At 48.2% G+C, this 24996-nt stretch overlaps 1 protein-coding gene across 2 annotated transcripts in view; it reads left to right on the top strand.

The window, feature by feature from the left end:
• The window catches only part of CEMIP (cell migration inducing hyaluronidase 1), a 160858-nt gene that overhangs the window by 89953 nt on the left and 45909 nt on the right, over nucleotides 1-24996 (top strand). For both annotated transcript variants that reach the window (XM_068558975.1, XM_068558966.1), the window contains exons 3-11: nucleotides 1908-2054; nucleotides 2566-2704; nucleotides 3428-3664; nucleotides 6828-7007; nucleotides 9409-9479; nucleotides 10254-10349; nucleotides 10958-11079; nucleotides 16395-16527; nucleotides 17323-17514. In XM_068558975.1, the coding sequence (XP_068415076.1) occupies nucleotides 1908-2054; nucleotides 2566-2704; nucleotides 3428-3664; nucleotides 6828-7007; nucleotides 9409-9479; nucleotides 10254-10349; nucleotides 10958-11079; nucleotides 16395-16527; nucleotides 17323-17514 (1317 nt within the window). The remainder of the gene's footprint in view (nucleotides 1-1907; nucleotides 2055-2565; nucleotides 2705-3427; nucleotides 3665-6827; nucleotides 7008-9408; nucleotides 9480-10253; nucleotides 10350-10957; nucleotides 11080-16394; nucleotides 16528-17322; nucleotides 17515-24996) is intronic.

Here is a 24996-nt window from a genome sequence, read left to right as displayed (position 1 = left end):
GGGTTTACAGAATCTTGGAAGAGCTGCTTTAGCAAAACTCCAAAAACATGTGAAATTCTCTTCTTAATGAAAAAGATCCAAAACCTGAGTTAGGGCTGACAGTGAGGCAGATGGGGCATAAAGGAGGATGTTATGGAGCAGGGGAGGGGAGGGTGGGGAGTGAGACTCAGGAAACATGCACCAGGTGCCTGCACTGTGCCTTGCAGAGAAGAGAAGGGCCAGCCGCTGCTTTCAGATGGGCCGGGACGATGATGTGATGTGGGCTTCCGGAGTCCACATCTGGCAATGCTGAGTAGATAAAGGGGCAGCGCCCTTCCAGTTCTCTTGAAATGTATAAACATGGGATCTTACCCTAGAGACAGCCGCATCGAAATCAAGTCACATTGAGAAGTGACACGCTAGTAATTGTACTGAAGCCAGAGTTCCTTCTGGGGTCCCACCCAATGTCATGGATATTGTCCACTGCACCCACCTGGCTCAAGAGACATGGTTTCCCTTAGTGGCCCTTGCTCGGTGCCCAAGGGTGGAATTTGCATCCATTCCTTCCAGTACCTTCCCCAGGGTCTTCACCATCTGAAACCTTGCCCCTGCCATGGGTTTACTACACCTCACCTTCCTTCTCCTCCATCCCGCGCCAGTTATTTAAAAATCTACTATTTCATGCTTGCTCACAACTTTCTAGTGAGAGAAAAAAAGATGGGCATTGGGGCTCCATCTCTGAGGCAAGCCATTCTCATTTTGTTTTGCCCGTTGCCTCTTCCTGTTGCTTTCCCTCTGGGTTTTTCCTTGCTGTCCAGGGAGATTTTCCCAATTTCTGAGACAGTCCTCCTCTGTTCACCATACGTGGTACCCCACTGGGGTACAGAGCCTTCTTAGCCATAGGAGGAGAGATTCTTCCCGGTGCTTCTATTTGCATCGGGGAGAAGTCTGCAACACCCACCATGGGGGCTTTGAGTTCAACTAAACATTCAGACTCATGAGGCTACCACAGGCCATGCTTGGCATCAGGATAACTTCAAAGGGCCTAGGACAGAAACACCGCCCACCATCAGAGCAGCGTCAGGCGTTTCTCTGCCGTGAGGGTGGTCTTGGAAGCATTCTACAAGCCTCCAGAAGCTATCTTCTTTTGTTCCCCAGGTGAGACAGCTCCTTAGGTGAGAGGAAACAAGACTGTCATTGGACAGGTGTGGGGATTGCCCCGTCAGAGCCAGTATCTCTTATAGCAACTCCATAGATGTATCTTTCAGAGTTGCTGTGTGGGATTTGCCCAATTACGAGAGTGCCTGCACTCAGGGAAGCCTCCAAGCAAGACATCTCCACCAGGATCATTATAAATTTTGCATAGTTCCTCCCAGTTCAGATGCCATTTACTAATCAGGGGTGACTTTTGTTATAAGATGTTGCTTGGTAACATGCTTTATAGAATACCATCTTTCTCAGGTTTCCAGGGAAACAGAGAAAATTAACTAAAAGTCAAATTCTCAGGCAGAAGGGGAAAAGGCTTTGTCAACTTTTTAAACAATGCTTTCCAGGGGAAAGGATGCCTTGGAATACAAGTAATCTGGGTAAATCATTGCCTAACTTTAGATCTTGGAATGTCTTGAGGAGTCATCTGGTCTACCCTTCATTCTACAAAGGGAAAAACTGAGTCCAGAAGAGGGAAGTGACTTGTTCACAGATAAAGGATGAACTAATGAAGGGCATTCGACTAAATCCCAGGCCTCCTGGCTCCTATGTCAGGGGTTCTCTTTGCTTTCTAGGGCCCTGCTTTGGGCTCTAGTAGGGAGAAGGCAAGGGCCATGAAAATGCATGATAGACTCCTCACCCCACCCTGCTTGTGGTCTGTGGCAGTCCTTGCTTGGGGAGGTTGGTGGGTGGTAGCAGTGACATCTCTCTGTCCTTGGCAGTGGCGGCTGAGTGCCCTGATCAGTGGCCTGAGCTGCAGCCCTGGAATCCTGGCCATGACCCAGACTACTACGTGCACATAGGCCAGGGCAGAACACTGCTGCTCATCTCTTCTGCCACGGTCCATTCCATCCGCATCTCAGAGGGAGGTAAGCCAATCTCCCTCCCCTGCCCCATCTGTCTCTGGTCCGCTGCCTCAGAGCCTAGCAGATGGGATGCAGGTTGCCATAACTGTAAATGGACAGAACAAATGTCACATGCTTTGGGTTCACGTCAGAGCATCTGGTTGTTTGAGATAACCATCAGCTTTGAGCACTTAGGAATGGCTTGTCAGAGGTCCAATCTTAGTGAAAGAAGCATTTATAGAGGAAACTTCTTATTGGTGCTCTGAGCAGTCCTGCTTATCTGACCTTCAGATGCTTGCTCATTGAATGCAGCATATGCAGTGATAGCAGTAAACCAAGGAGGCATTATTTACACATCACAAGGCAGAGAGAAAAGTAACCACCGTAAGCACAGCAAGCATAGAAGTATTGGAAAGACACGCCTCTCTGCCTGCCTGGATGACATGAGGGGCTTAGGAGGTCTGCCCTTGACTCTGCTATAATCTCACCACTAAGACTTGTCTTCCTAAACCTCACTCCATTCCTACCTCTTCAGGAAAGCTAGTCATTAAAGACCAAGATGAGGCAATTGTTTTGCGTACCCGGCACATCCTGATTGACAACGGAGGAGAGCTGCATGCTGGGAGTGCCCTCTGCCCTTTCCAGGGCAATTTCAGCATCATTTTGTATGGAAGGTGAGTAGACAGCTTCCATGAGTCACATGATACTCTGGGATCTGACGGGAAGGAGGTTTTTCATGGAAGAGAGTGAGGTAAGACAGCGAGGCTTTAGTTCAAGAAAGGAATTATCATTAGGTCCTGCCAGATGGTAATCATGAATGAGACAGACAGTGGTGATTTGGGTGAGCTGGAGGAGTACATGAGGCATTTTATTTATTGTGGCTCAGGTCCAGACTTAAGTTACAGAAATCCCTGCCAGCCTTTCAGCTGCCTTCTAATCATGTCAGGGCTGAGGGAGTCTCTGTGAATGTTTATTAATAGGTTATGATGGACAAGATAAAGAAAAATTCCATGCAGTATTTGCCTCTGGCTATGCTCCCTCTTCAAGCAATTGAGAGTTCTCAGAATCAGTAGCCAAGAATACACAAGGGTATGCAGTCCAGGTCCAGGTGATCCCACATCTGATATGGACCAAAATATAGCATACTTAGAACTGGAAAGAAGTGCCAGCATGTTAACTATTGATAAGTATTTCTGCTTGGCCTGTTGGACTCATTTTGGTCTGGTGTGGGACAATGTTGGTTGCCAATGCTATGTCTACTGACCTTGAGCAATCACCAGGTGTAACTGGGTCTAAGGTGGCCACAGTGGGAGTCAAGAGCAGTGCAGTCCCCTCTGGGCTTAGCATCCAGTAAAGAGAGGCATTGGCCAACCATGGAGAGCTGTTCTCTCTTGTAGGGCTGATGAAGACGTTCAGCCAGACCCTTACTTTGGCCTCAAGTACATCGGCGTCGACAGAGGAGGTACCCTTGAGTTGCATGGACAGAAGAAGCTCTCTTGGACATTTCTGAACAAGACTCTTCACCCCGGTGGCATGGAAGAGGGAGGTTATTTTTTCGAAAGGAGCTGGGGTCACCGTGGAGTCATTGTTCATGTCATTGACCCCAAATCAGGGACAGTCATCCATTCTGACCGGTAAGGTTTGCCTTCACGTAAACACATTCATTCATTCAACATACACTTACTGAGCATGTGTCCTAGCCAGACACTGCTCAGGGTGCTGGGAGCACAGCAGTGAGTGAAACAGACAGAAATCCAAGCTGAATTGAACAGGAACAGGCATGTTTGCACACACATGCACACATGTAAGCACAGCATAGTTTTAGGCTGTGATCATCGGTAATTAGGGGGAAGAGACATAGTGAGAGGGTAGAGGGTAACTAGAGGAGACCACTTTGCATCATGTGGTCTGGAAAGGCCAGTGCAAACAAGCGGCATTTGAGCTGAGGACCGCCGGGTAAGGCTGAGTCAGGGAAAGAGTTTTCAAGACAGAGCGGCAAGTGCAAAGGGCCAGAGGTGAGAAAGGGCGTGATGTTCTGACAAGGAAGAAGGGCCAGCAGAGATATGGGAGGGCAGAGGGATGGAAATGAGATGCCATAATGCCAGAGTTTTAGGCAGGGGCGGGTGTGGAGGCCTTGGAGGCCCAGTGAGGAGGTGGGTTTTATTCTTAGTGGGATGCAAAGCCACCAAAGGGCTTTAAGAAGGGTACGATCTGATTGAAAAGAACTGACTGCTGTGTAGAGAGTGGATTGTTTGTGGAGGGCAAAAGTAAAGCCAGCAGAGGTGGTTAGGAGGCTTCTGCATGGTCAAGGCAAGCAAGGTCGCTGGCGAGGACTCAGGTAGAAGCAGTGGCAACAGAAGTGGATGAACTTGAGAGATATTTAGGAGGCAGATAGGGCAAGTCTCCCGCTCCCTGCCCCTTGCCCTGTCTCAGGTATCAGCTGGCAGATTCTGCAGAGGCCTGACCTGTCCTGTAGGCTCCCGGGGGCTCTTGCCCTGGCCTTGCAGAGGCTGTCCCAGGCCACTCAGAGAGAAAGATCCACCAGGAAGGGCACAGCTGGAGTAGGCAAGCAGAGACAGCTTTCCTGGTGCTGCTGGAGGATGGGGATATGGAACTCCTCAAAAACAGGGCATGAGCTGTGAGCATCCACAGGAAAGCAGCAGGGAATCAGCTGTGATATGGGCCAGGGTGGGCAGAAGCACACAGGACAGCCAACCTTGCCCTCTGGTGGATATTAGTAACAATAATATGATCACTGGACTTTGTGCAAAGCCCTGTGTTAACCACTTTATCTGCCATCTATAACTGAATCTTCATAAACCCCCTGTCAGGTGGGTTCTGTTGTTATACAGGTGAGAACACTGAGGTTGGGTGAGGCTAAATTTGCTCAGAGTCACAAGGCTGGGGAGTGTTGGAGCTGCGATTCAAACCCAGATCTGCTTCAGGCCCTAAACCACTATATTGTCCCCACGGGGGCTGACAGCCACCTGCTTGGCCTGGGACGGAGCAATCCGCAGACCACAGTTAACGAAGCCAGGCTGAGCTTGATTGACACAATATCTATCAGAGAGCCTCTGCCTTCACAGGAGAGAGAACAGTCTTCTAGATTGCGTTCTGGCTCCTTGGTGCTGCTGCTTTTTTGTTTTGAATTTTATTATATTATATTCAATTGATTTTTCTTATTATTAATTTTTATTGGAGTATAGTTGCTTTACAATGTTGTATTAGTTTCTGCTGTGCAGCAAAGCGAATCAGCCACAGGTATACATATATCCACACTTTTTTAGAGTTCCTTCCCATTTAGGTCACTACAGAGCACTGAGTAGAGTTCCCTGTGCTATACGGCAGGTTCTCATTAGTTATCTATTTTATACATAGTAGTGTATATATGTCCCAATCTCCCAGTTCATCCCACCACCCCCCTTCCCCCCTTGGTAACCATAAGTTTGTCCTCTACATCTGTGACTCTATTTCTGTTTTGCAAATAAGTTCTTCATCTCTACCATTTTTCTAGATTCCACATGTAAGTGATATTATATGATATTTGTTTTTCTCTTTCTGACTTACTTCACTCTGTATGACAGTCTCTAGGTCCATCCACGTCTCTGCAAATGGCACTATTTTGCTCCTTTTTATGGCTGAGTAATATTCTGTTGTATATAGGTACCACATCTTCTTTATCCATTCATCTGTTGATGGGCATTTAGGTTGCTTCCACGTCCTGGCTACTGTGAATAGTGCTGCAGTGAACATCAGGGTGCATGCATCCTTTTGAATTCTGGTTTTCTCCGGATATGGCGCTGCTTCTTAAGTAGTACAATATGGTTACTTGCAGCAGCCAACCTGAAGTTGAATTCATTACTGAAGTGCATAATGAGATGTTATCCCGATAGCTGATGTGGGGGTTCCAAAGACAGGAGCCCTGCTCCTTCCTAACCTCCTTCGGGTAAAGTATGAGTCAGTGGGCTCAAGAATCTGAGAGCTGAATGTGTGTGAGTAAGGATATTAATAAACCCTGAACACACACAGAAACGCAGGCTGTGGTCACCTGAGACCTGGTTACCTGGAGGGTACCTGGAGAAACAGGAACTTAGGTCGGCTCTTGAACGGTAGTAAGCATTTGATTGGCTGGAGAGAAGGTAAGGATGAATGAGTGAAGGCAGGAGTGGGCATGGGGTATGGTCATGGGACCCTGAGCTGTACTAGGCTCATAGCAGACGATTCCTGGGGCGGGGCAGTGGAGAAGGAGGGGGCCTAGGTGGGGTCAGACCAGGTTATGGGAACAATTAAAAACAAGTTGGAGGACTCAGGAGCGCCCATACATTCCCCCCCACTCCCCGTACCACCACTGTTTTCCTTTTCCCAAATCTTGGCTATTCATGCTGGTTTATTTTTCTAGACTCGTTTTAGAATTATTTTGCTTGTGAAGTTCTAAGACAGATTCTTTCGGAATTTCCGTTGTCCTTTTACAAAATGTTTATACTTAATAAGCTCACTTTATACTTAGAGTTGGGATCATTACACAACTGGGTCTTTCCTTTGTAAATTCTTGTCACCTGCGATATAGGTTTTTTGAGATCTCTATTTCATAGCTATTGTATGTGGATGAGGGTGGGTTATCTTTGTTAAGTTTGAGATGATCGATTTTTGCTGTAATGAAAGCTTTTTTCTTTAAAAATCACAGCCCTTGAGATCTTTGGATGGCGTGTTAGTTGTCATACCACAGGCAGGTGCTTAGGGTTCTCTCTTTGGGCCGCTGTTAGGACTATTAAAATCCCCTCTGTCTGCCCTTTTTAGGTTTGACACCTATAGATCCAAGAAAGAGAGTGAACGTCTGGCCCAGCATTTAAACACAGTGCCCGACGGCAGGATCCTTTCTGTTGCCGTGAATGATGAAGGCTCTCGAAACTTGGACGACGTGGCCAGGAAGGCGATGACCAAATTGGGCAGCAAACACTTCCTACACCTTGGATTTAGGTATCGCCCATCACTTCCACCTCCCCAGGGCTCCAGAACACTGAAGCATTGCTACCCCAGGCGGACTTTACCTAACTTCCCTGCTTGTTTCCCCAGGCGACATCACCCTCAGTGGTGACCCTGGGGGATGCAGACATGTGATCCATCCGCATTGGACATGTTAAGGCTTGTTCTTAAAGGGAGCCTGGTTTTCCTTAGAAGCATATTCCACTCTGCAGCTCCACAGGTCTCTGTGTATATGAAGTCATTCATTCAATCGGCCACTTACAAAATATTAATTGAGCATCTACTGTGTGTAAAAGCCGTGCCTCAGATGTACAGCTAATGGTCATTTTCCCTTCCTTTAGCAACGGGGTCAGAACATGCCTGGGGGGGTTGGCAGACATCTGTTTAGAGACCACATGAAGTGCGTCTGCCCAGCCAAGCCCCCCGGCAGAAGAGGCCCTTTGATGTGCTCCAGGGCGTGTTTCGTTTGCCTTGGATTGCAGCGTCATGCCTGACTTTGGCATGCTCACCTGTTGGCACCAAGAGGAAGCCGTTTACCCCACAGTAGCCACACCTTTTAGTCATGTTGAATCAGATCTCGGTTCAGTGGAAAGTTGAGATCATCTGTCCCGTGGCCATTGGAGATAGGGATGCACCTCCCTCCAGCTCTGTAGACCGTGGGCAAAATGCGGGCAGGCCAGAGCCTTTTCTGGGCTCTGAGCAAAGCAATTTTACTGCCTGGGCAGAGGTTCCCTGGGCAGGGACAGGACTCCGGGTTCCAGGGTGCTTTTTCTGACTGCCCATGGGCTGCTCCTTCTGGAAGGGTTTGGGCAGGAAACTCAAGCAGCCAAAGATGACAGTGACACTTTAGTATTGTAAAACTCCTTTGTTAACAAAAACCAAGGGCGCTGCTATTTCGTTGTGTTATAAGCCAAAAGGCCAGTTAGTTAATTTCCAATGAGAGGCAGAACCACAAAGGGACTGGCTACGTAGGGCCTCAGCAGAAGGAGGTCCAAGATGCTAGCATCCGATCTGGCCTGAATCTGAGTCTGGGCTGCACCTCCTGCTAGGTGACTGCACAAGTGACTCACCATCTATTTGCAGGCTTCCTATGTCTGTAAAATGGGGTATTTGAGGAGCCAGCTCAAAGGACTCTGGGGAGGAGGGTAAATGTGATAATATGAGCAAAATATTTGCCACTGTGTGTAGCACAGAATAAGAACTCAGTAAACGTTAGCAACTATTCTCTCCTTATAAACGAGAGCCACGGAAGGATGGGTGCTATGTTCCATAAGTAAAGGAGATAGGTAGGCAGGAATTACATTTTTACCCTTCATTTGTATAGACCCACTTTGAATGACAAACTCAAAGCACCTAAAATCAGTAGACGATCTGAGACTTGGACCCATCATTTGTTCATTCAGCCAGGAAGGGCAAATATTGGCATAAGGCACTAGGGCTGGACTAGCTGTACTGAGCTCTCATGGTAAGTTCTGACCTGTCTCGGGAAATACTGAGCCCTCGCCGGGAGGCAGATATTAAATGGGAATTGATGATGGGGCGTGAAAGTACAAGAACAGGAGGGGTGAGAGATGAAGCTGCCAAGGTGGGCACAGGAGGGCCTCTTGCTTTGGGCCAAGGAGTTTGCTTTTTATGCAAATGGGTAGGCACTGAAAGATTTTAAGCAAGAGTGACACAGTCAAATCCCCGACCTCAATGAAGACTTACTTTCCAAGATAAGAGATCAAAACAAAAATAATCAAAGTTATTGAGGGCCAAGACCTACTGACATCTCACAGTAAGCGAGAGGCTGGGTTAGGTATTAGGGGGAAGACAAAAATGGATAAGAAAACCTTCCCACACTAGAGCAGTGCACGCTTCAATGGAGAAAAGAGGAGTGTATAACTTTCCAAAATGGTACCCCTTCTTTTTCTCCTTTGCTTCTCATTAGGAAGAAGAGGTATTTCTTTCCTTCCCAAGGCCCAATGCCGATTCCTGGGTATTCAGTCACATCTGCCTGTGGCATTTTCCTCGAGATTAACTCATGAGAGAAATAACCTTTCTCCCTTGGAGCATGTTTCCTTGTTTTCCTAAAGGAATCAGAGCACTTGCTTCAGAACCTAATTGAGCCTGGCAGGTGGTACATAGGTCTGTGGGCTTGTTTGTTATTTGTGATTCATACCCTGTCGACTGCCAGAATGGAGTTGCAGAGGTTCACGGTCCACAAACATCAGGCCAGCCGAGTGGTTCGGAAGGCCAGGGCTTGCAGAGAAAGGCTCTTTTTCTTCTGGAGAAAGGGAAGCCCAGCCTGGAAACTAATTTCCCCAAACAGCCTCTGTGTGACACTCTGCATCAACTCTACCTCCAGTACAGGCTCAGACGTGTGAAGAACTTTTTTGTTGTTGTTTTTTTTCAGACACCCTTGGAGTTTCCTAACTGTGAAAGGAAATCCCTCTTCTTCTGTTGAAGACCACATTGAGTATCACGGTAATAAATGGCGAGAGGCCAAATTCCCTCCAGTGTCTCTCTGACCAAGAGACTCAGGGGCTTTTTGAACCACCCTCCACCCTCAGAACATGGCTGATCCACCACCCAACACCCTGTTGAGTGACTAGCTGCTTAATGGCCAAGTTACATGAGTGGCAAAAGTCCATACTGATTTAAGGCCAATCACTAAGATAACATTTACATTTGCAAAGAAAATGTCATTGGTTTAATCCAAAACAAGTGACACAGGAAAGATGAGAACGGGGACAGAACCAGCAAGGGTAATATTTTGAGCTAAAAAGACGCTTTGGGAAATTCCCTGGTGGTCCAGTTGTTAGGACTCCACGCTTTCACTGCCGAGGGCCTGGGTTCGATCCCTGGTCGGGGAACTGAGATCCCACAAGCCTTGCGGTGTGGCCAAAAAAAAAAAAAAGATGCTTTGGGTGGGCTGTTAGCACATAGCACCAGCCTCCTCTGCCCAGGGAAGGTTTCGGAAGGTACTGCCGGTTCTAATCCTGGAGAGGAATTCACATGAGAAACGATGGAGTTCCAAAGTATAGCGTTGTTGGAACACTGCAGTTAAGCTTGCAAAACTGAAGCAAAAGAAGGGACAAGAAATAATCTGCTCCGGAAAGATTGGCCTGAAACTTTTTTTTTTTTAACCAAATGACTCAAGATCCATGTGTGTAGGGGGCTTTCTCTGCATTAGCGTCACATCCTTCTGAATTTGGGGGTCGGTCTGGTTGCTGACGCCTGTGATCTCCTCTTTGACAGGACACCACGGCTCTGCTGCTGCCCGGGTATTCAAACTCTTCCGGACGGAGCATGGCGAGCTTTTCAATGTCTCTTCATCCAGCGAGTGGGTTCAAGGTGAGGAGTTTGGGACACCTTGGTAAAATTTCACAGGGGGCTAAAAGGCCAGGGCTTTGCAGAACGAGGACTTTCCTTTTGCACCAATAGGACCTCTTGACTGTGGCAGTGTCGACTTAGTTTGCAACTGAGAGCTGTCTTGAATTAATCAAGGCTCCGTGGTGAATAGCCCAGAGGGATGTTTTCTCTCAGGGAATACGTCTTCTGTGCCAGGCGATGGCACTGAACAGAGAACACAGGAGGAGTGGGAACCGGCCCTCAAGGAGCCCACACACACGGGGATGGGGGCATGGAAAGCAGCAAGCCTCACTGCCATCCTCGGATAATGGGTTCATGGATGGATTTCATCTTTCTCCTTTTGGCAGTAGTGAAGAATATCTATTGCTTTTATAAAATAAGATAGTCGATAAGAGGCCCTTTTAATAGAAAGGTGGGAGAGGTGGGGGAAGTTGACAGATGCTTTAGAAGCCTCTGGTACCCAGCCTGCTGAGAACCTGGACAGATGGTATTCAATTCCCATTGTGCCGAGGCTGCTTGGGGGCTACACCGAGTGTTGCTGGCTCTCCTGCGCCCTGCTCGTCTGACCCTGCTCTTTCCTTTCTTCCCAGACGTGGAATGGACGGAGTGGTTTGAACATGACCAAGTGTCTTACACTAAAGGTGGGGAGAAAATTTCAGACCTCCGGGCCACTCACCCAGGGAAAATCTGCAATCGCCCCATTGATATACAGGTAACCAAATAGTTATAAAGGCTTTGTCTTGAAGAAGACTCTGTAGATCACAGGCTTTCGCGCCATTTGAGTGGTGTGAGTCTCACGGCCCTCCTGTGACGCTGGTAAAGCCAGAGAGGACCGTTCTCATTTTAGAGACTGACGTGGAAGCTGTGTATCTGCTCCAGGCCTCCCCACCAGTGAGTTTCAAAGCTAGGCCTCAAATTCTCTCGTAGGTCCTACTGCTGAGTTCCTTTTCCTTCTCCCCGGCTGCTTCTTCAGCCACAGCTGAGGGTGCCCAGCGTGGGGTTGGGTTTGCCCTACTCAACTTCACTCCTCCGTTGGTCTCCTTCGGGGCCTCGAGTGCACAGGATCTGGCCGGGACTTGGGTGCAGGCTGAGCCTGGCCCAGGTGGAGAACACCTGCAGCCTTGTTCTCCACTCAGTTAATGAAAGCCGGCGTTTGCAGAACGGACGGTGTTTGCTCGGGATCTTCACTTGGAGTTAACTCTGTCCAAAGGGGACCTAGACTTTCTCAGCTGGCTCCATCATGAAAGTGTGGGGTGAATAGGCCGCCCTCACGATTCAGTGGCTCAGCTGGTAAGCTTCCGAGCTCAAAGGACCATAAGAAAGACAGAGACATGGGCAAGGAAATGGAGTTTATTTCCTTATGCCTGGTCTTCTTCCAAAACAAGGTTTGGGGCCACTTAACTGTTTGATAGAGAATTAGGAGTCATTTGAGAAAGACCATCCCTGCCCATTGTATCCTCTTTCAGCCAATACAAATAGCAACATTTGTACACCACCTTCTTTCAGATTATCTAACCGCAGGTCCCAGGTCATCTGACTGCTTCCACCCCTCCACCCCCTGACCCCCACCCTGAGGCAGGACTTCTGCCCTCTGCCTTGCATCGTAGAGGGACTGTGGGACAAGGGACCACTTTTCCGAGAGAGGACACTCTGTTCTGCAGTTAGCAAAGGCCAGGGAAACCTTTCTCATTGTTTGGCTAAGGCTTTCCGTTCACATGGCTCCAACGTTACTGAGAAGGATTTACCCAGATTCAGTTACACGTTGGAGACTCTTCTTGGGTCCAACAGAATCAAAAAGTGCTGACTCCCCCAAAGCACATACTTCCCAGATTTAATTTTAATTTTCTCTTGCAACCCTGAATGTTCCAGCTCTAATTCTGAAAGAGCCGTCATTTTCTTCCTCCAGTTCACTTGGCTACAGGAAGTCCAGTCTTGTACCAGCACTCCCTCCCCAAGTATTTCTGGAAATCCTCGAGGAATGCTTCCATGCTCTGCAAATCCCTCCTGGTGTTTGCCCTGCCAGCTGCCTGGCTCCAGATCACTGTAGTTTAGAAGACCACTTCTCCATGCTAGGAAAATAGCTTTCCTTAGGCGTTTCCAGCTCTCAGTAACTTTGCTCCCAGCACAGATACGGGCTCTTCCCTGAGAGCGTCAAAGCACAACTAATCCCAGGCTGACACGGTGAATGAAACTTTACTAAAGGCTTGGAGATAGCGGAAGAGACTGGAGAAAGTATGCAGATTTTTCCATATGTTACATATATAATCGTATGTGACTGCTCACCAACTCCATAATCCAAGACCTTCCACGGGGACCCAACCCCAGACTCTGTAACCACCAGTCTGCCGCCATATTGCAGGGCCCAGTTTCCTTCCAACAAAAGCGGTATCCTTGACAATGAATTCCCTGAGTTCAAGGTCTCAACTATTCGAGGTCCAGAGAAGAACAAAAGACCAGACAACAGTTTTCCCCATTACCCAGAAGCTTGGGCCAGCCTTCCCGCAAAAGTGCATTCTTTGACAATATTTTGCTGAGCGTTATAACCCCTTATTAGTTCAAAACTCTCAATTCCAGAATAAGATCTTGGCTTTTTTTTTTTGGCAAAACAAAGGTTCCTTGAGGCAGTCATCTAAAAACATGTCACCTGCCTCCAAAAGTGAATCAAAGCTCCACCTCTAAAGGAAAGGAGGAAGTGCTCCATCCTGGAAGTGCCGGGTTCACCCCTTTTCTCCTCACCATCAACCTTTAATCAGTAGTGGCCCCAGACTTAGCCAGAACATCTCTTTCTAGTCATAAAAGACAATGAGGTAGAGTACACTCCGGGTTTTTCTGAAGTCAGAAAAGCAAAGCCAGGCTTGTCCTATGTTTACCACAGGTGAGAAGAGCAAGATTACGTCCTCTTTATAAATAGAGTGTCAGACACATCAGCCAGGAGCTAAATGCCCTACTTAATTAACCCACCAGAGACACTGAAACAAAAGTGAAATGCCCATGTGCCCATTTTTGCCACTATGGGAAATAACGGGTTACTGTGGTCACTTGCCACCTCTGACCACCGTGCAGGCCCCAGTGCACCTGAAGACTCTCCAGGGCTGTGGCCGCCCCACACAAGGGGTCCCCCAGATACTTACTCTGCCCTGACACGGTCAAATCCTCTGGAGGGGGAGGGGCTGTTAAGGACATTTGTCACCTAGGCAGGATGGCGAGTTGGAAAGAAAGAGGAAATAATTAGGACTAACACAGTTGACCTCAACTCAAGGAAATTTTTTCCAGACCTGATAGCTTGTGATTCTGCAGAATCAAAACCAAAACCACAGTCCCCTGTTCCCATGTCATCACCCTTCTTGAGGTTCTCCTGGATTGAAATCTCCTCTCCTCCCACCTTCTCCCTTAAAACCCACCCGCCCTTCAAGGCCAGGGGGACCTACTGGACTCACACATCCTTAGGGCTGAGACCATATTGGGCAGTCCCCTCTTCCCCCTCGTCCCCGGCACAGTGGCTGGAGGTCAGTCTGGTGGTTGGAAGATGTATTTTGAAACCAGATAGCTCCGAGTTGGCATCCTAGCTCGGCCACATGTGAGCTATGGCCTATCAGCAGTGACAGGACTACGGTTAGGGTTAGACGTGTGAGGTGCCCAAGGCACAAAATTTAAGGTGGCACTCGCTCCCAGGTGCCGACTGTGCACTCGGCATGGCCCTGAGAGTGAGTGCTGCCTTAAATCTTGCACCCTGGGTCATCCTCACTAGCAATCCTGGCCATAGATATCAGTCAAGTTATTTAATTTAGTGTCTCCATTTCCTCATAAGCAAAGATGGAGGTAATAATTGTTCCCTCATGGGATTATTTTGTGGATTTAATGCAACAGTACATGAAGTGTCTGACCTATCGTGAGTGCCCATAATTTTTTTTTAATTTTTTTTTTTTAACTTTAGGTTTATTTATTTATTTATTTATGGGTGTGTTGGGTCTTCGTTTCTGTGCGAGGGCTTTCTCTAGTTGCGACAAGCGGGGGCCACTCTTCATCGCGGTGCGCGGGCCTCTCACTATCGCGGCCTCTCTTGTTGCGGAGCACAGGCTCCAGACGCACAGGCTCAGTAATTGTGGCTCACGGGCCTAGTTGCTCCGCGGCATGTGGGATCTTCCCAGACCCGGGCTCGAACCCGTGTCCCGTGTCCCCTGCATTGGCAGGCGGATTCTCAACCACTGCGCCACCAGGGAAGCCCTAAATATTTTTTTTAAATATAAATTTTTAAAATAATTTAAAAATTATTTTCCTATGTTATTGTTTATTATGATATTGCTAGTTATTTTATAATTATTATCATGAATAACAATCACATTGTGTCTTCTTAAAGTGAAGATCAGGTTCACTGGACAGTGGTAAAGCCCTTTTTACTCTTCTTATCCAAAGCTAAGGTTGTTCTTAACGGTTAGAAAAAGGAAAAAAAGAAAAGCAGCAAAGTTGAGTAGATGTTTTCCTGAAATTTTTATTGGATGTTGCACCTTAAAAAATGTCCAGCTCCATTGGATGATATTTTCAGGCTCAGTTCTCAATATTAAGGGGTGTCTTACTGAAAAATATGCTGGCCTCAGGGGAAAAGATCCAGGGGTCAGAGGCATGGGCTTGACAGTCAGGTGACCTTGAGCTTGCTTCTAAAGCCCTCTGAGGCTTAGTGTTTTCCTCTAAGAGCAAGTCTGCAATGCCTGCCTCTCTGCTGCGGAGACCACCCCAGATAATGGCTGTGAGTGTGTTGCTTGCATGAAAGGGCTGAATTTTCATTCTGGCTGGACTCACGTCTCCATAGCTCTCCTTCCAAGCCAAAGGCAGCGGCTATCTGCTGGGTTCCAAACAGGGTTTCCTAAAAGTGTCCCCCACCCCACTTTTTTAGATTGACTATATTTTACCTTCCTATTTGCCCAGCCCTGGTCCCTTTGGTTTCTGTGCCAAAGAGGACAACAGCTGCAGCCCTTGTTCTAAATTGCAAGTCTCTGATGACAGCCACAGTCATGATGCAGACATACCCTGGCCCTGGGATGAGCCCCAGCTGGCAGGGATCATGCCCTTCTCTGAACCCACTCCCTAAATTCTCTACCTGGCCTTGAAGCTTCTCGCCCATCAGCTCTCATCAGCTGAGACTGTGCTCTGTGCCAGGCCCTGGGCTGGATGCTGGGATCAGGGAGGGAGGCAAAACCTGGCCTTTCCAGAACCCACCAGCCACTGGAAGGAGACAGACACTGAACCAAGGGCAGTAGGCAGTAGTGCCTGAGGGCAGCAGTGGGAAGGGCTGCGAAGCACCAGCCGTATAGTTGGATGCATCCAGATTCAAACGGGCAAGTTACCCAACCTCTCTGAGCGTCAGTTTCCAAATCTGTAAAACCAGCAACAATCTCATAGACCTCATAGCCAAGAAGAGGGAATGAAATAATGTATGTAGCTCCATAACTACAAGAGGGGTTCTCAAACATGACTTCCCATTGGAATCACCTGGGCAGCCGTTAAAAGTTCTGATGCCCAGGCTGCCCCCTGGACACAATCAAATCTGAGACTCCAAGGATGGGGCCTGGGCATGAGTATTTTTAAGGACTCCCCACAGGATGTGGAGCCACATTTGGGCACCAGTGGATTGATCATAGTGAGTCCTCAATAAATGTTGGCCACTCTTGATGGTGCTGGTGGTGGTGAGTGGTACAAGTTGTAAGAAAACAGCCAGCCCAGCTCCTAAAAGAGTGTGTGCTTGCTGTAAATGCTCCAGAAAATGTTCACCAGGGCAGTCAATCACTGGTTTGGGTACCAAATACGGTAGGACCCTGGGCAAGATGTTTATCCATCCTGTGACTTCATGCTGTCTTTCTTATACAAAATCGAGAAGGGGAAACGTTAGAATAATAATGTAAGGCCATTGTAAATAAGTTTTGCAGCAGAAACAGTTTTAGACTCGTGCGTATATGTTTATAACATTAATCATCACCTTCCTTCTTTACAAAAAGAAATGACTTTGCTCTGTAATTTCCATGCTGTTCCCAGGCCACTACAGTGGATGGAGTTAACCTCACCACCGAGGTGGTCTACAAAAGAGGCCAGGATTATAGGTTTGTGTGCTATGACCAGGGCCAAGACTGCCAGAGCTACCGTGTGCGGTTCCTCTGTGGGAAGCCTGGTAAGCAGCTCCTTGCTGGGGACAGAAATGCAACCGTGGCTCGGTTCCTTGTGCTGGCAGCTATGCATTGGGAGTTTTGATGGCTGCGTCAGCTGCCTCTGGGCATCTCAGTGACCCCGTGCTCCTGTCGAGCTCGCGATAGAGAGCACTTCTGTGACACAGGAGCCGTGGGAGGGTCCTTGGAGTTGGCAGGAGCCAGCAGAGCTCCACCCTGCCCAGATGCCTTTCAGGAAGGGGAAGGGCCTGGTCCGAGAAAACCAGGGTGCAGTGGACAGAGCTGACCTTCCTGCAGCCCTCCCCTGCATAGACACGCAGCTAGTGGCCTCTTTGGGTGCTATTATTTTAAACCCACTCCTCGAGGTGCTCGTTAGAAGGGATTGAAAATGGTTGGTTTGTTCTCGGGGGCACTTGGCCATCTCCAGAAGGCAGTCATTAGGGATGGAAGTTCTTTGGAGGGGCGGCTTACAGCTACTGAAAATAATAGTTGAGAGGGACTATATTTGTTTCACATCTTTTGCAAAGCGGGTGTGGTGAGGCAGGCACATTTAACTCCAGCTAAGGAGTTAGTGGAAAATTCCCCTGCCCAGAGCTAATGAATGGCTCTTTTCTGGTAGGGTTTTTGTTGACTTCAAAAAACCTGTACCAAGACTGGAATGGGGTGAGCCTGGTGATTTGGGTTTTGGATAGGCAAACCTGGCATTTACTGATTTAGGGAGGGGAAGGGAAGAGGTGGGGAGTCAGAAGTTTGCCAGGAGCAAAGCTTTATCTCTCAGTCTCTCCTGTTTTGGGTTACAGTGAGGCCGAAACTCACCGTCACCATCGACACCAACGTGAACAGCACCATCCTCAATCTGGAAGACAATGTACAATCATGGAAGCCCGGAGATATCCTGGTCGTTGCCAGTACCGATTACTCCATGTACCAGGCAGAAGAGTTCCAGGTGCTCCCCTGCAAAGCCTGTGCCTCCAAGCAGGTCAAAGTAGCAGGTAGGACATTCCTTCACCCCTCCCTAGGCCTGATGAAACTGAAAATTGTTAGGCTTAAAGTTGACTGAAATCAAAACAAATTTGTGTCAGTCAGCTATTGCCATAATAATGCTGCATGACAAAAAAAATCCTTAAAGTTCCATGGCAAGCATTTATTTCTTACTCATGCATCTACAGGCTGTCTAGGGTTCAGCTTCTCTACACTAAACTTGGCTCCAGGCTGAGAGTTGGGTTCAGGTCAGCTCCATGTGAGTCTCATTCTTCCCAGGACATACTCTTCTCACGGGGGAGAAGTGAACTGAAACATGGGAGGACTCTTAAGGCCTTGCACTCAGAACTAGCACCCTTTCACACCCACTTTCCATGGACCAAAACAGATCACATGGTCCAACTCAACATGAATGGGGAACTCTATTTTTCCCATTAAGATAGAAGGGAGGGAATGAACATTTGCTAGGCAATAATTAACCTACCACAAAATTTTAAATCTCTTCTTTCTGTAGCTTTCACATTTTCCTTTTTCTTCTCCTAAATCTTGACTTCGATGCCCTGTCATTTATGTTGTGTGAGGTTACTGGAATTACAGATCGTTAGAGGTAAAAGAGACCTCAAGTATAGTCCAGGTCAGTTATTCTTAGTTGGGAGAGTTTTGTATCAGTTAGAGTTCTTTGTTGTAAGCAACAGAATCCAACTTGACTATCTTAAACAAAAAAACGAATTCATTGAGGCTATTCAATTTAGAGAACTAAGTAAAAGCTGCGTGGCCAAGCTGCAATAAAGGACCAGGAACAGGGCAGCTTCAGGGGTCTGGGTAGCAGGAACGAATGGGCAGCATCCTTAAGGCATCACTGTTTGCACATCCTGGGACATGGTGCTCAAAAGTTACCTTCCAGGGAGATGGCACTGATTGGGCTGGTGTCTCATGTGCTCACCCTCTGGCTAGCAATACTGGGCATTAAAAATATCAGCTGCTGTATGTGGAATCTAAAAAAAAGGGTACAAATGAACTTATCTACAAAACAAAGAGAGTTACAGATATAGAAAACAAACTTATGGTTACCAGGGGGTAAAGGGGGGTAGGGATAAATTGGAAGATTGGAATTAACATATACACACTACTATATATAAAATGGATAACTAATAAAGATCTACTGTATAGCACAGGGAACTCTATTAATACTCTGTAATGGCCTATATGGGAAAAGAATCTAAAAAAGAGTAGATATATGTATATACATAACTGAATCACTTTGCTGTACACCTGAAACTAACACAACACTGTAAATCAACTATACCCCAATAAAAATTTTAAAAATATATATATTGGCTGCCACAGAACCATTGCACCTGGAGAAGTATTAGAATTTGGGGGTAGAAGGAAGACTATGAATTGGGAAAGCGTTACCAATATATTCAGAATATCTATTATTTTGAAAATAAAACTACAAAAGGTAAAATTCAACAGAATCTTTTTGGCTAGTGGAAGTGTGCTTGAGAAAGAATTTGGGGGCACAAAGGTTTAAAAAAGTGAGAACCTGTGATGGAGTCCAATGCCATTATTTTATTCATGGGGATGGGGACCCTGGAGGGCATGTAGCTGAGGCGGTCCACAAATGCTGCAGCTGTGATCCTGAGGCACCAACTCTAGACTCAGAACTGCAAAAGGAAGGCTGTAAATGTTTCCAGAGATGGTGATGCGGTGGGTGTGGCGAGAGAGAGGGAAGGAGGCAGCAGTTTGTGGGCAGAGGCTGAGATGACCAAACATTTGTTCCTTGACAAGGTAACAGAATGATACCTTAAATGATAATTTGTTTGAAACCCCTACCTTCTTCAAAAAAGTTTTCGGGGTCTCTTAGGATGAACACAAGTCCAGGTAGATCTTCATCCAGGGGAAAAAAAAAAAAAAGAACAGAGTGAAAGATACATGTCTAAGTAATGAAAGACTGATGCATGGAGAATAAAGTCAGCAGAAAGGGGGGTGGGAAATGAAGTTAGCAGAAGCTACTGAAATAGACCATAAAATGTATCTCTGAGCTTCCCGTCAGCCAGAGCAGAGAAAGGAACTTCACAAATTACTTAACTAATATTGTCTAATAAAAGGAAGGTGACCGGAAGCCAAGAGAGGCAACTTTCCCTTAGCTCTGGGCTACTGGGGAATCTGTCATAGGGGCTTTCACGTGATGGATACTGCACAACAACGTGAACCGTCACCCTGGAAACTGTTTGATGCAAAGGTGCTCTCTGTGTGTGGCTATTTACGGTCTGATTTATCATGTTAGACGGAGGGTCATGCTGGTTGTCACATTTTCTGAAGACATTTTGAGGAAGACTTTTTTTTTTTTTTTTTTTTGTAGAGGCAAAATAGTTTAAAGAGGATTCACATTCTAGGAATGGCAGTTATTAGCCAAAGAACGTTAGACAATTATGTAACTTCCCTTTGCCTCTGTTTTCTCGTGTATAAAATGGAGATAATGATCACAACTACTTCAAAGGGCTGTTGTGAAGATTAAAGGAGTTAAAGAGATACTTAAAGAGTTACATAAAATAGTGCCTAGCACGTGGTAAGTGCTCCATCAGTGTTAGCTGTTACTAGTAGTAGAATTAGGTGCAATAGTTTAGCAACTGAACTTAAGGATGGAAAGGAAGGAAGGGGCATGAGCCACAGGCCAGTGGTTGAAACCTGTATATTTTATAGCTTATCGATTCTGCTCTTTGGGGACATCCAGTTTAAAGGCAGTTGTAGAGGGAGAGAAGCAAGCCATTTCTGTCATTATTAGTAACAGACACACGAGGTCTGCCAGGCCTGCAGCTGTCGACGTGTCCCGATGCTTCTGGGTATGGTGGCCGTTCCTGTGAATGTGCATGCCCCGCCCTTCCCCCACCCTCAGACTAGACAGGTATCCTCACTCCTGCATCACAGGGATGCCCGCAGGGAGGTGGCAAGGAGCAGGCCATCATGGATTCAACAAACAAAGAGCGCATATTCTATGCCAGGCAATGCTCCAGGCTTTGGGAAGCCATGGTGAACCACGTAGACAAGTTCTCTGCCCTTAGGCAGCAGTGAAAATGGATATCCAGCAAAGAATCATCCCAATAAAAACGAAATCCCAAACGTGAGAAAGGCTGTGGAAGAGGAAGATGGGGGATTGACGGGAGCGTCGGAGAGGGGGGTTTGGCAAAGGCGCGGAAGACTCCCCACAGGAATTAATGATTGGGCAGAGAGGTAACCAGGAAAGAGGGGAGGGGCAGCAAAGACCCTGTGCCGGGAAGAGCAGGCAGCGTTCCAGCTCCAGAAGAAGACCCAGGTAGCTTGAGAGGGAAACGGGGGAGCTGCGTGGGGCTGGAGGAAGAGGAGACCCCAAATGGCACCTTGGGGCTTTCTTCTGGGTACAATGGCTTATCAGACTTCCTAGATCCCCACTTACAGGACAGCACCAAGAGAAGCAATTCCTAGTGAGTGTTGGACCCTTGGGTCTTCACTGGGTGACTTCTGTGTCTCCTGAGGACAATACCTGTGGACAGGCCTTCCGGGATGCCAGGTGTCCTCTGGGACTCTTGTCAGGAGTGGCATTCAGGCCATTTGAGGTGATGTCACTGCTCACTGTTAAGTGACCCATGGAGCTGGGGCTGCCCTTGTGGCTTCTGGGCGGGTGAAAGCTTGCCTTTAAGGCCTTGTCTGCAGGGAGGTAGAAGGAGGCGCACCCCTGGGAGAGGCACTTTGTTCACACCAGCCCTCATCTGCACCTCAGTGTTGAGCACCCTAGGCCTGGAGGGGAAATTTCATCTTGAGCAGGTCCTAATAGGGCAGCGGTGTGTGTCAAGAGTGACCCTGAGAATGAGGAACCCATGCGATACTGGGGCACGCCCGCCTCCACCCAACGGCGTGGTTTGGTTGTGAATGATGGCGCGTTGCTGCAGGTGGCAATGTTTGGCCAACAGTTCCAGGGGCTTCCTGAGGGCTGTGCAGGCTGGACAGAGTGTGAGATGGGGCTGCTCTGGGCCCTGACTACCAAGGGAGGAAAGGGTAAGTGGAGAAGATGATGCATCCCCCTCAGGACCCTCCAAACGCCCTTGGTTTAGGACTGCCTGTGTCTGTATCTCCACCAGCCCCGCAACCCTGCCGAGCCCCTCCCTCCTGAAAGTTACTAGGCTCAGAGTGGACCATCTTGCTCAGAAGCTTTAGGGCTTACGTGAAAACAGTGCCTCCTGGTGGACAGCATTGGAAAAGCCCCAGGGAGGGGTATCTGGGAGGGGTGTGTGTGTGTGTGTGTGTGTGTGTGTGTGTGTGTGTCTTTCTGTTTGTCTGTCTGTCCTGGGAGGCTCACATTTCTCCTCTTCAGCTCCAAGCCCATTCTCTGGCCCTCCATCCCCCATTGACATGGAGCAAGGACTCCACCGGCTTTGTTCTTTTCCAAAACTGTGCCCCCATCCAATTACCAATTAGTGTTCTCCTCCCCAGGCTGGCTGCAGAGAGGGACACAGCCTTCCTGGATCCTCCTTCCTCACTGCCCACAAATTCCAGTAAACAGGTCTTTTTGCATGTTAAGGATTTTCTGACGAGAAACAGATGGGGGTAACAAAGTCATGAAAATGTGTGAATCATCTAAAACAATATTTCAAAGTTTTGCCAACCACAGTGTGATTTTCAACACCTCCCGACATGGCAATTAGAAATCTCCTCTTTATGATTCTTAAGCTGAATCTTATGTAATGGTTTAAAATAAATACATCCTTTGTCAGTAAAAAAAAAAGAAAAGAAAAAAAAAAGAAATCCCCTCAATTTTCTACCCTATTTTCATTCTCAACTTCCCACTTTGTTTGTAAGCTCCGCATCACACACTTTTAAGTACTACTACTAATTAGTATTAACATTGTTTGAGTTTCCTGTGATATGCTAAAGCACTTTACGTAAACCATCTTGCTCACTCTTCATGACAACCTAACAAGGTGGGTGCTACTGTTTTCTCCATGACACAGATGGGGAAACTGAAGTCCATGGGAATTAAACGTCTAGACTCATGCTTTCCAATATGGTAGGCAGCAGCTACATGTGGCTGTATAAATCTAATTAAAACTAATAAAATTAAAAATTCCGTTCCTCAGCCCTGCAGGCCAGATTTCAAGAGTTCACTGGCCACATGTGGCTAGTGGCTACCATATCGGACAACACGGAATAGAGCATTTCCATCATCTCAGAACTTTCTAGTGAGGGCTGCTGGTATAGACCAAGCAAGTCTACTTGGTCGATCTGAGCCAGGATTCAAACTCAGAGCTCTCTGGCTCTAAGGTGATATGTTCCGCTTCGTCCTTCCTCCAGGAGGGACCCTGTTCCCAACATCTTCTCTCAAAGATGACTGGACTGGAGGAGGAATCTGGGAGCTCTGTAGTTTAAATTTGCCTTTCTGGGACCCTCCAGCCTAAGTCCCTCTGGGCTTGTCCTCGTGGTCTGAGAAGGGCAGGCCCCACTGCCCCCTCCCGCAGAATCCCTGGGCCCTGCTGTGTCTGAGCCACACGTACAGGGGTCTGTTTCTCCCACTGGAAGATCCTTGATGTTTTACTCTTCTCGACCCCAGAGTGTTTAGTGCCATGCTTGCCCTGTGGAGAGGGCTTGGAAGAGGGCGGATTGTGGAACCGGGCCAGCCGTAGGGTGAGCACTTGGAAAGGTCAATGTTTTATTCCTGTGCGGGGCAACTGTGCAGAGTCCCTCTGCATCCCACGCCTTCCCCACCCCTCATCCGTGCTCATGGGCCTTGTGGATTATCCGGGACAAATCTGGCTTGGCCACGTCTGCTTTCCCCTGGTTGGCCTTCCGGTATCAGAGCCTGGAGACAGAAGGGAGGGGTGAAGGCCGCGTGGGAGAGTTCCACAGACAGGATGGGATGCTGGGAAAGCGGGGTGCACAGCTTCCCTGGGATAGTGGCCTGGGAGTGGGCTGTAAATGCAGCAGCGGGACAGATAAACTGGCTGTAAGATGTGTAAAATCCTGATAGGGAGCTCCACACAGGGGAAGGAGGCGGTGGGACTGGAATATTCTTTCAGCTCTCAATCTGTCTTACTGAGTCTGCTCCCAGGAGTCTAATCAGCACAGTTCGTCCATCTACCTGGAAGTCACCCCTATCCCCTGGCTGCTTTCCCCCGTGGCACAAAGAAAGCTGTCAAACCTGTTACCTTCCAACTCCCCATCATTATAGGCGTGAAGCTAGTGGTGGGAGCCCTGGGTTCCAGCCTTCACTTGGGGACAGCTGCATGTGTCACTTCTGTCACAGTAGCCCCCTACCTTGCCCTCGGGGCTGTTCCAGGCACATTCCATGGATTAACTCATTTCACAACCATAGCTACCTTTCGAGATATGTGCTATTGTTGTCTCCATTTTATAGATAAAGGGTCTGAGGTTCTGGAGCTTAAATAATGTGTTCAGGGACTCACGGCTATGATCTGAGTCAGAATCGCACCCGGACAGCCTGGCTGCAGAGCCACGGTCCTCCGCATCCACTGTGCCACCCCTCCAGTTGTGCTGACACTGGATCCCCGAGGAAGGCCCTCTGGCCACCCACAGGAACAGAAGCCTCTGGTCAGCACCCTGCCTGGACACCATTTTTTTTTTTTTTTTCCTCACGCGTTGCACTGCATGTGGGTCCTTAGCCCCCGACCAGGGATTGAACCCGCGCGCCCTGCATTGGAAGCTCAGTGTCTTAAACACTGGAACCTCCAGGGAAGTCCCTGGACACCATATTTTACGGGCGGGGGGTGGGGGGGGCGGGTGCTGACAAATTGAGAGGAGCCTCCTGGACTCTGAAATGCATACACTTTGCGGGATGGTTGGGAATCTGGAGATGCATAGCCTAGAGATGGGGAGGCTTGGCCTGGTTTCCTGGCTCTCCCAAGCACTGTGGAGACCCCAAGATGCAAAGGCTAATGCTGAGGGTAGTCGGAGAAGACTTCACTGAGAAGGAGCCATCAGAGCTGGATCTTGAGGGACAAAGTGATTCGCTCCATGGACAAATGGAGGAGGCTCTCCCAACTAGAGACAGCAGCTTTGATAAAAGCTCTGAGATGTAAATGAGCAGAAGCTTGCTCGGGGAATGATGGGTGGTCGGGTCTGGCTGGAGCAGAAGGGGACGTGTGGGAGTGATGGCGGGTAAGCCCACAAGAGTTTGGGTTTTACTCTCTCCATCCTGCGGGCGGCTAGGCAGCCGCTGTGCTCCCCGGCGCTGCATGGGAAGCTCCTGTCCCGCGCCTCTGGCTGCTAGGACGGAGCTTGCTGCTCCCTGCAACCTCTTCTGTAACGTGCTCAGCCCTGAGTGGCGGGGCTCGGGGGAACATCCCTTTGGGAAGCATGCTCTATGCTGTGCCTCTCGGGACCAGACCCTCAGGCCCCCATCACTTGCTTTGGCAAGTTCACCTCTGAACTGCCTCTAGGGCACTGGCAGGCAGCGCTTCCTTCTGCACCCCAAGAACAGTCCCAGGTGGCTTTGCTTGGTT

This window comes from Eschrichtius robustus, chromosome 1, assembly GCF_028021215.1.
Source record: "Eschrichtius robustus isolate mEscRob2 chromosome 1, mEscRob2.pri, whole genome shotgun sequence".
Classification (NCBI taxonomy): Eukaryota; Metazoa; Chordata; class Mammalia; order Artiodactyla; family Eschrichtiidae; genus Eschrichtius; species Eschrichtius robustus.
The sequence above is the reverse complement of the archived record's forward strand: the minus strand, read 5'-3'. Positions and strand labels throughout refer to the sequence as shown.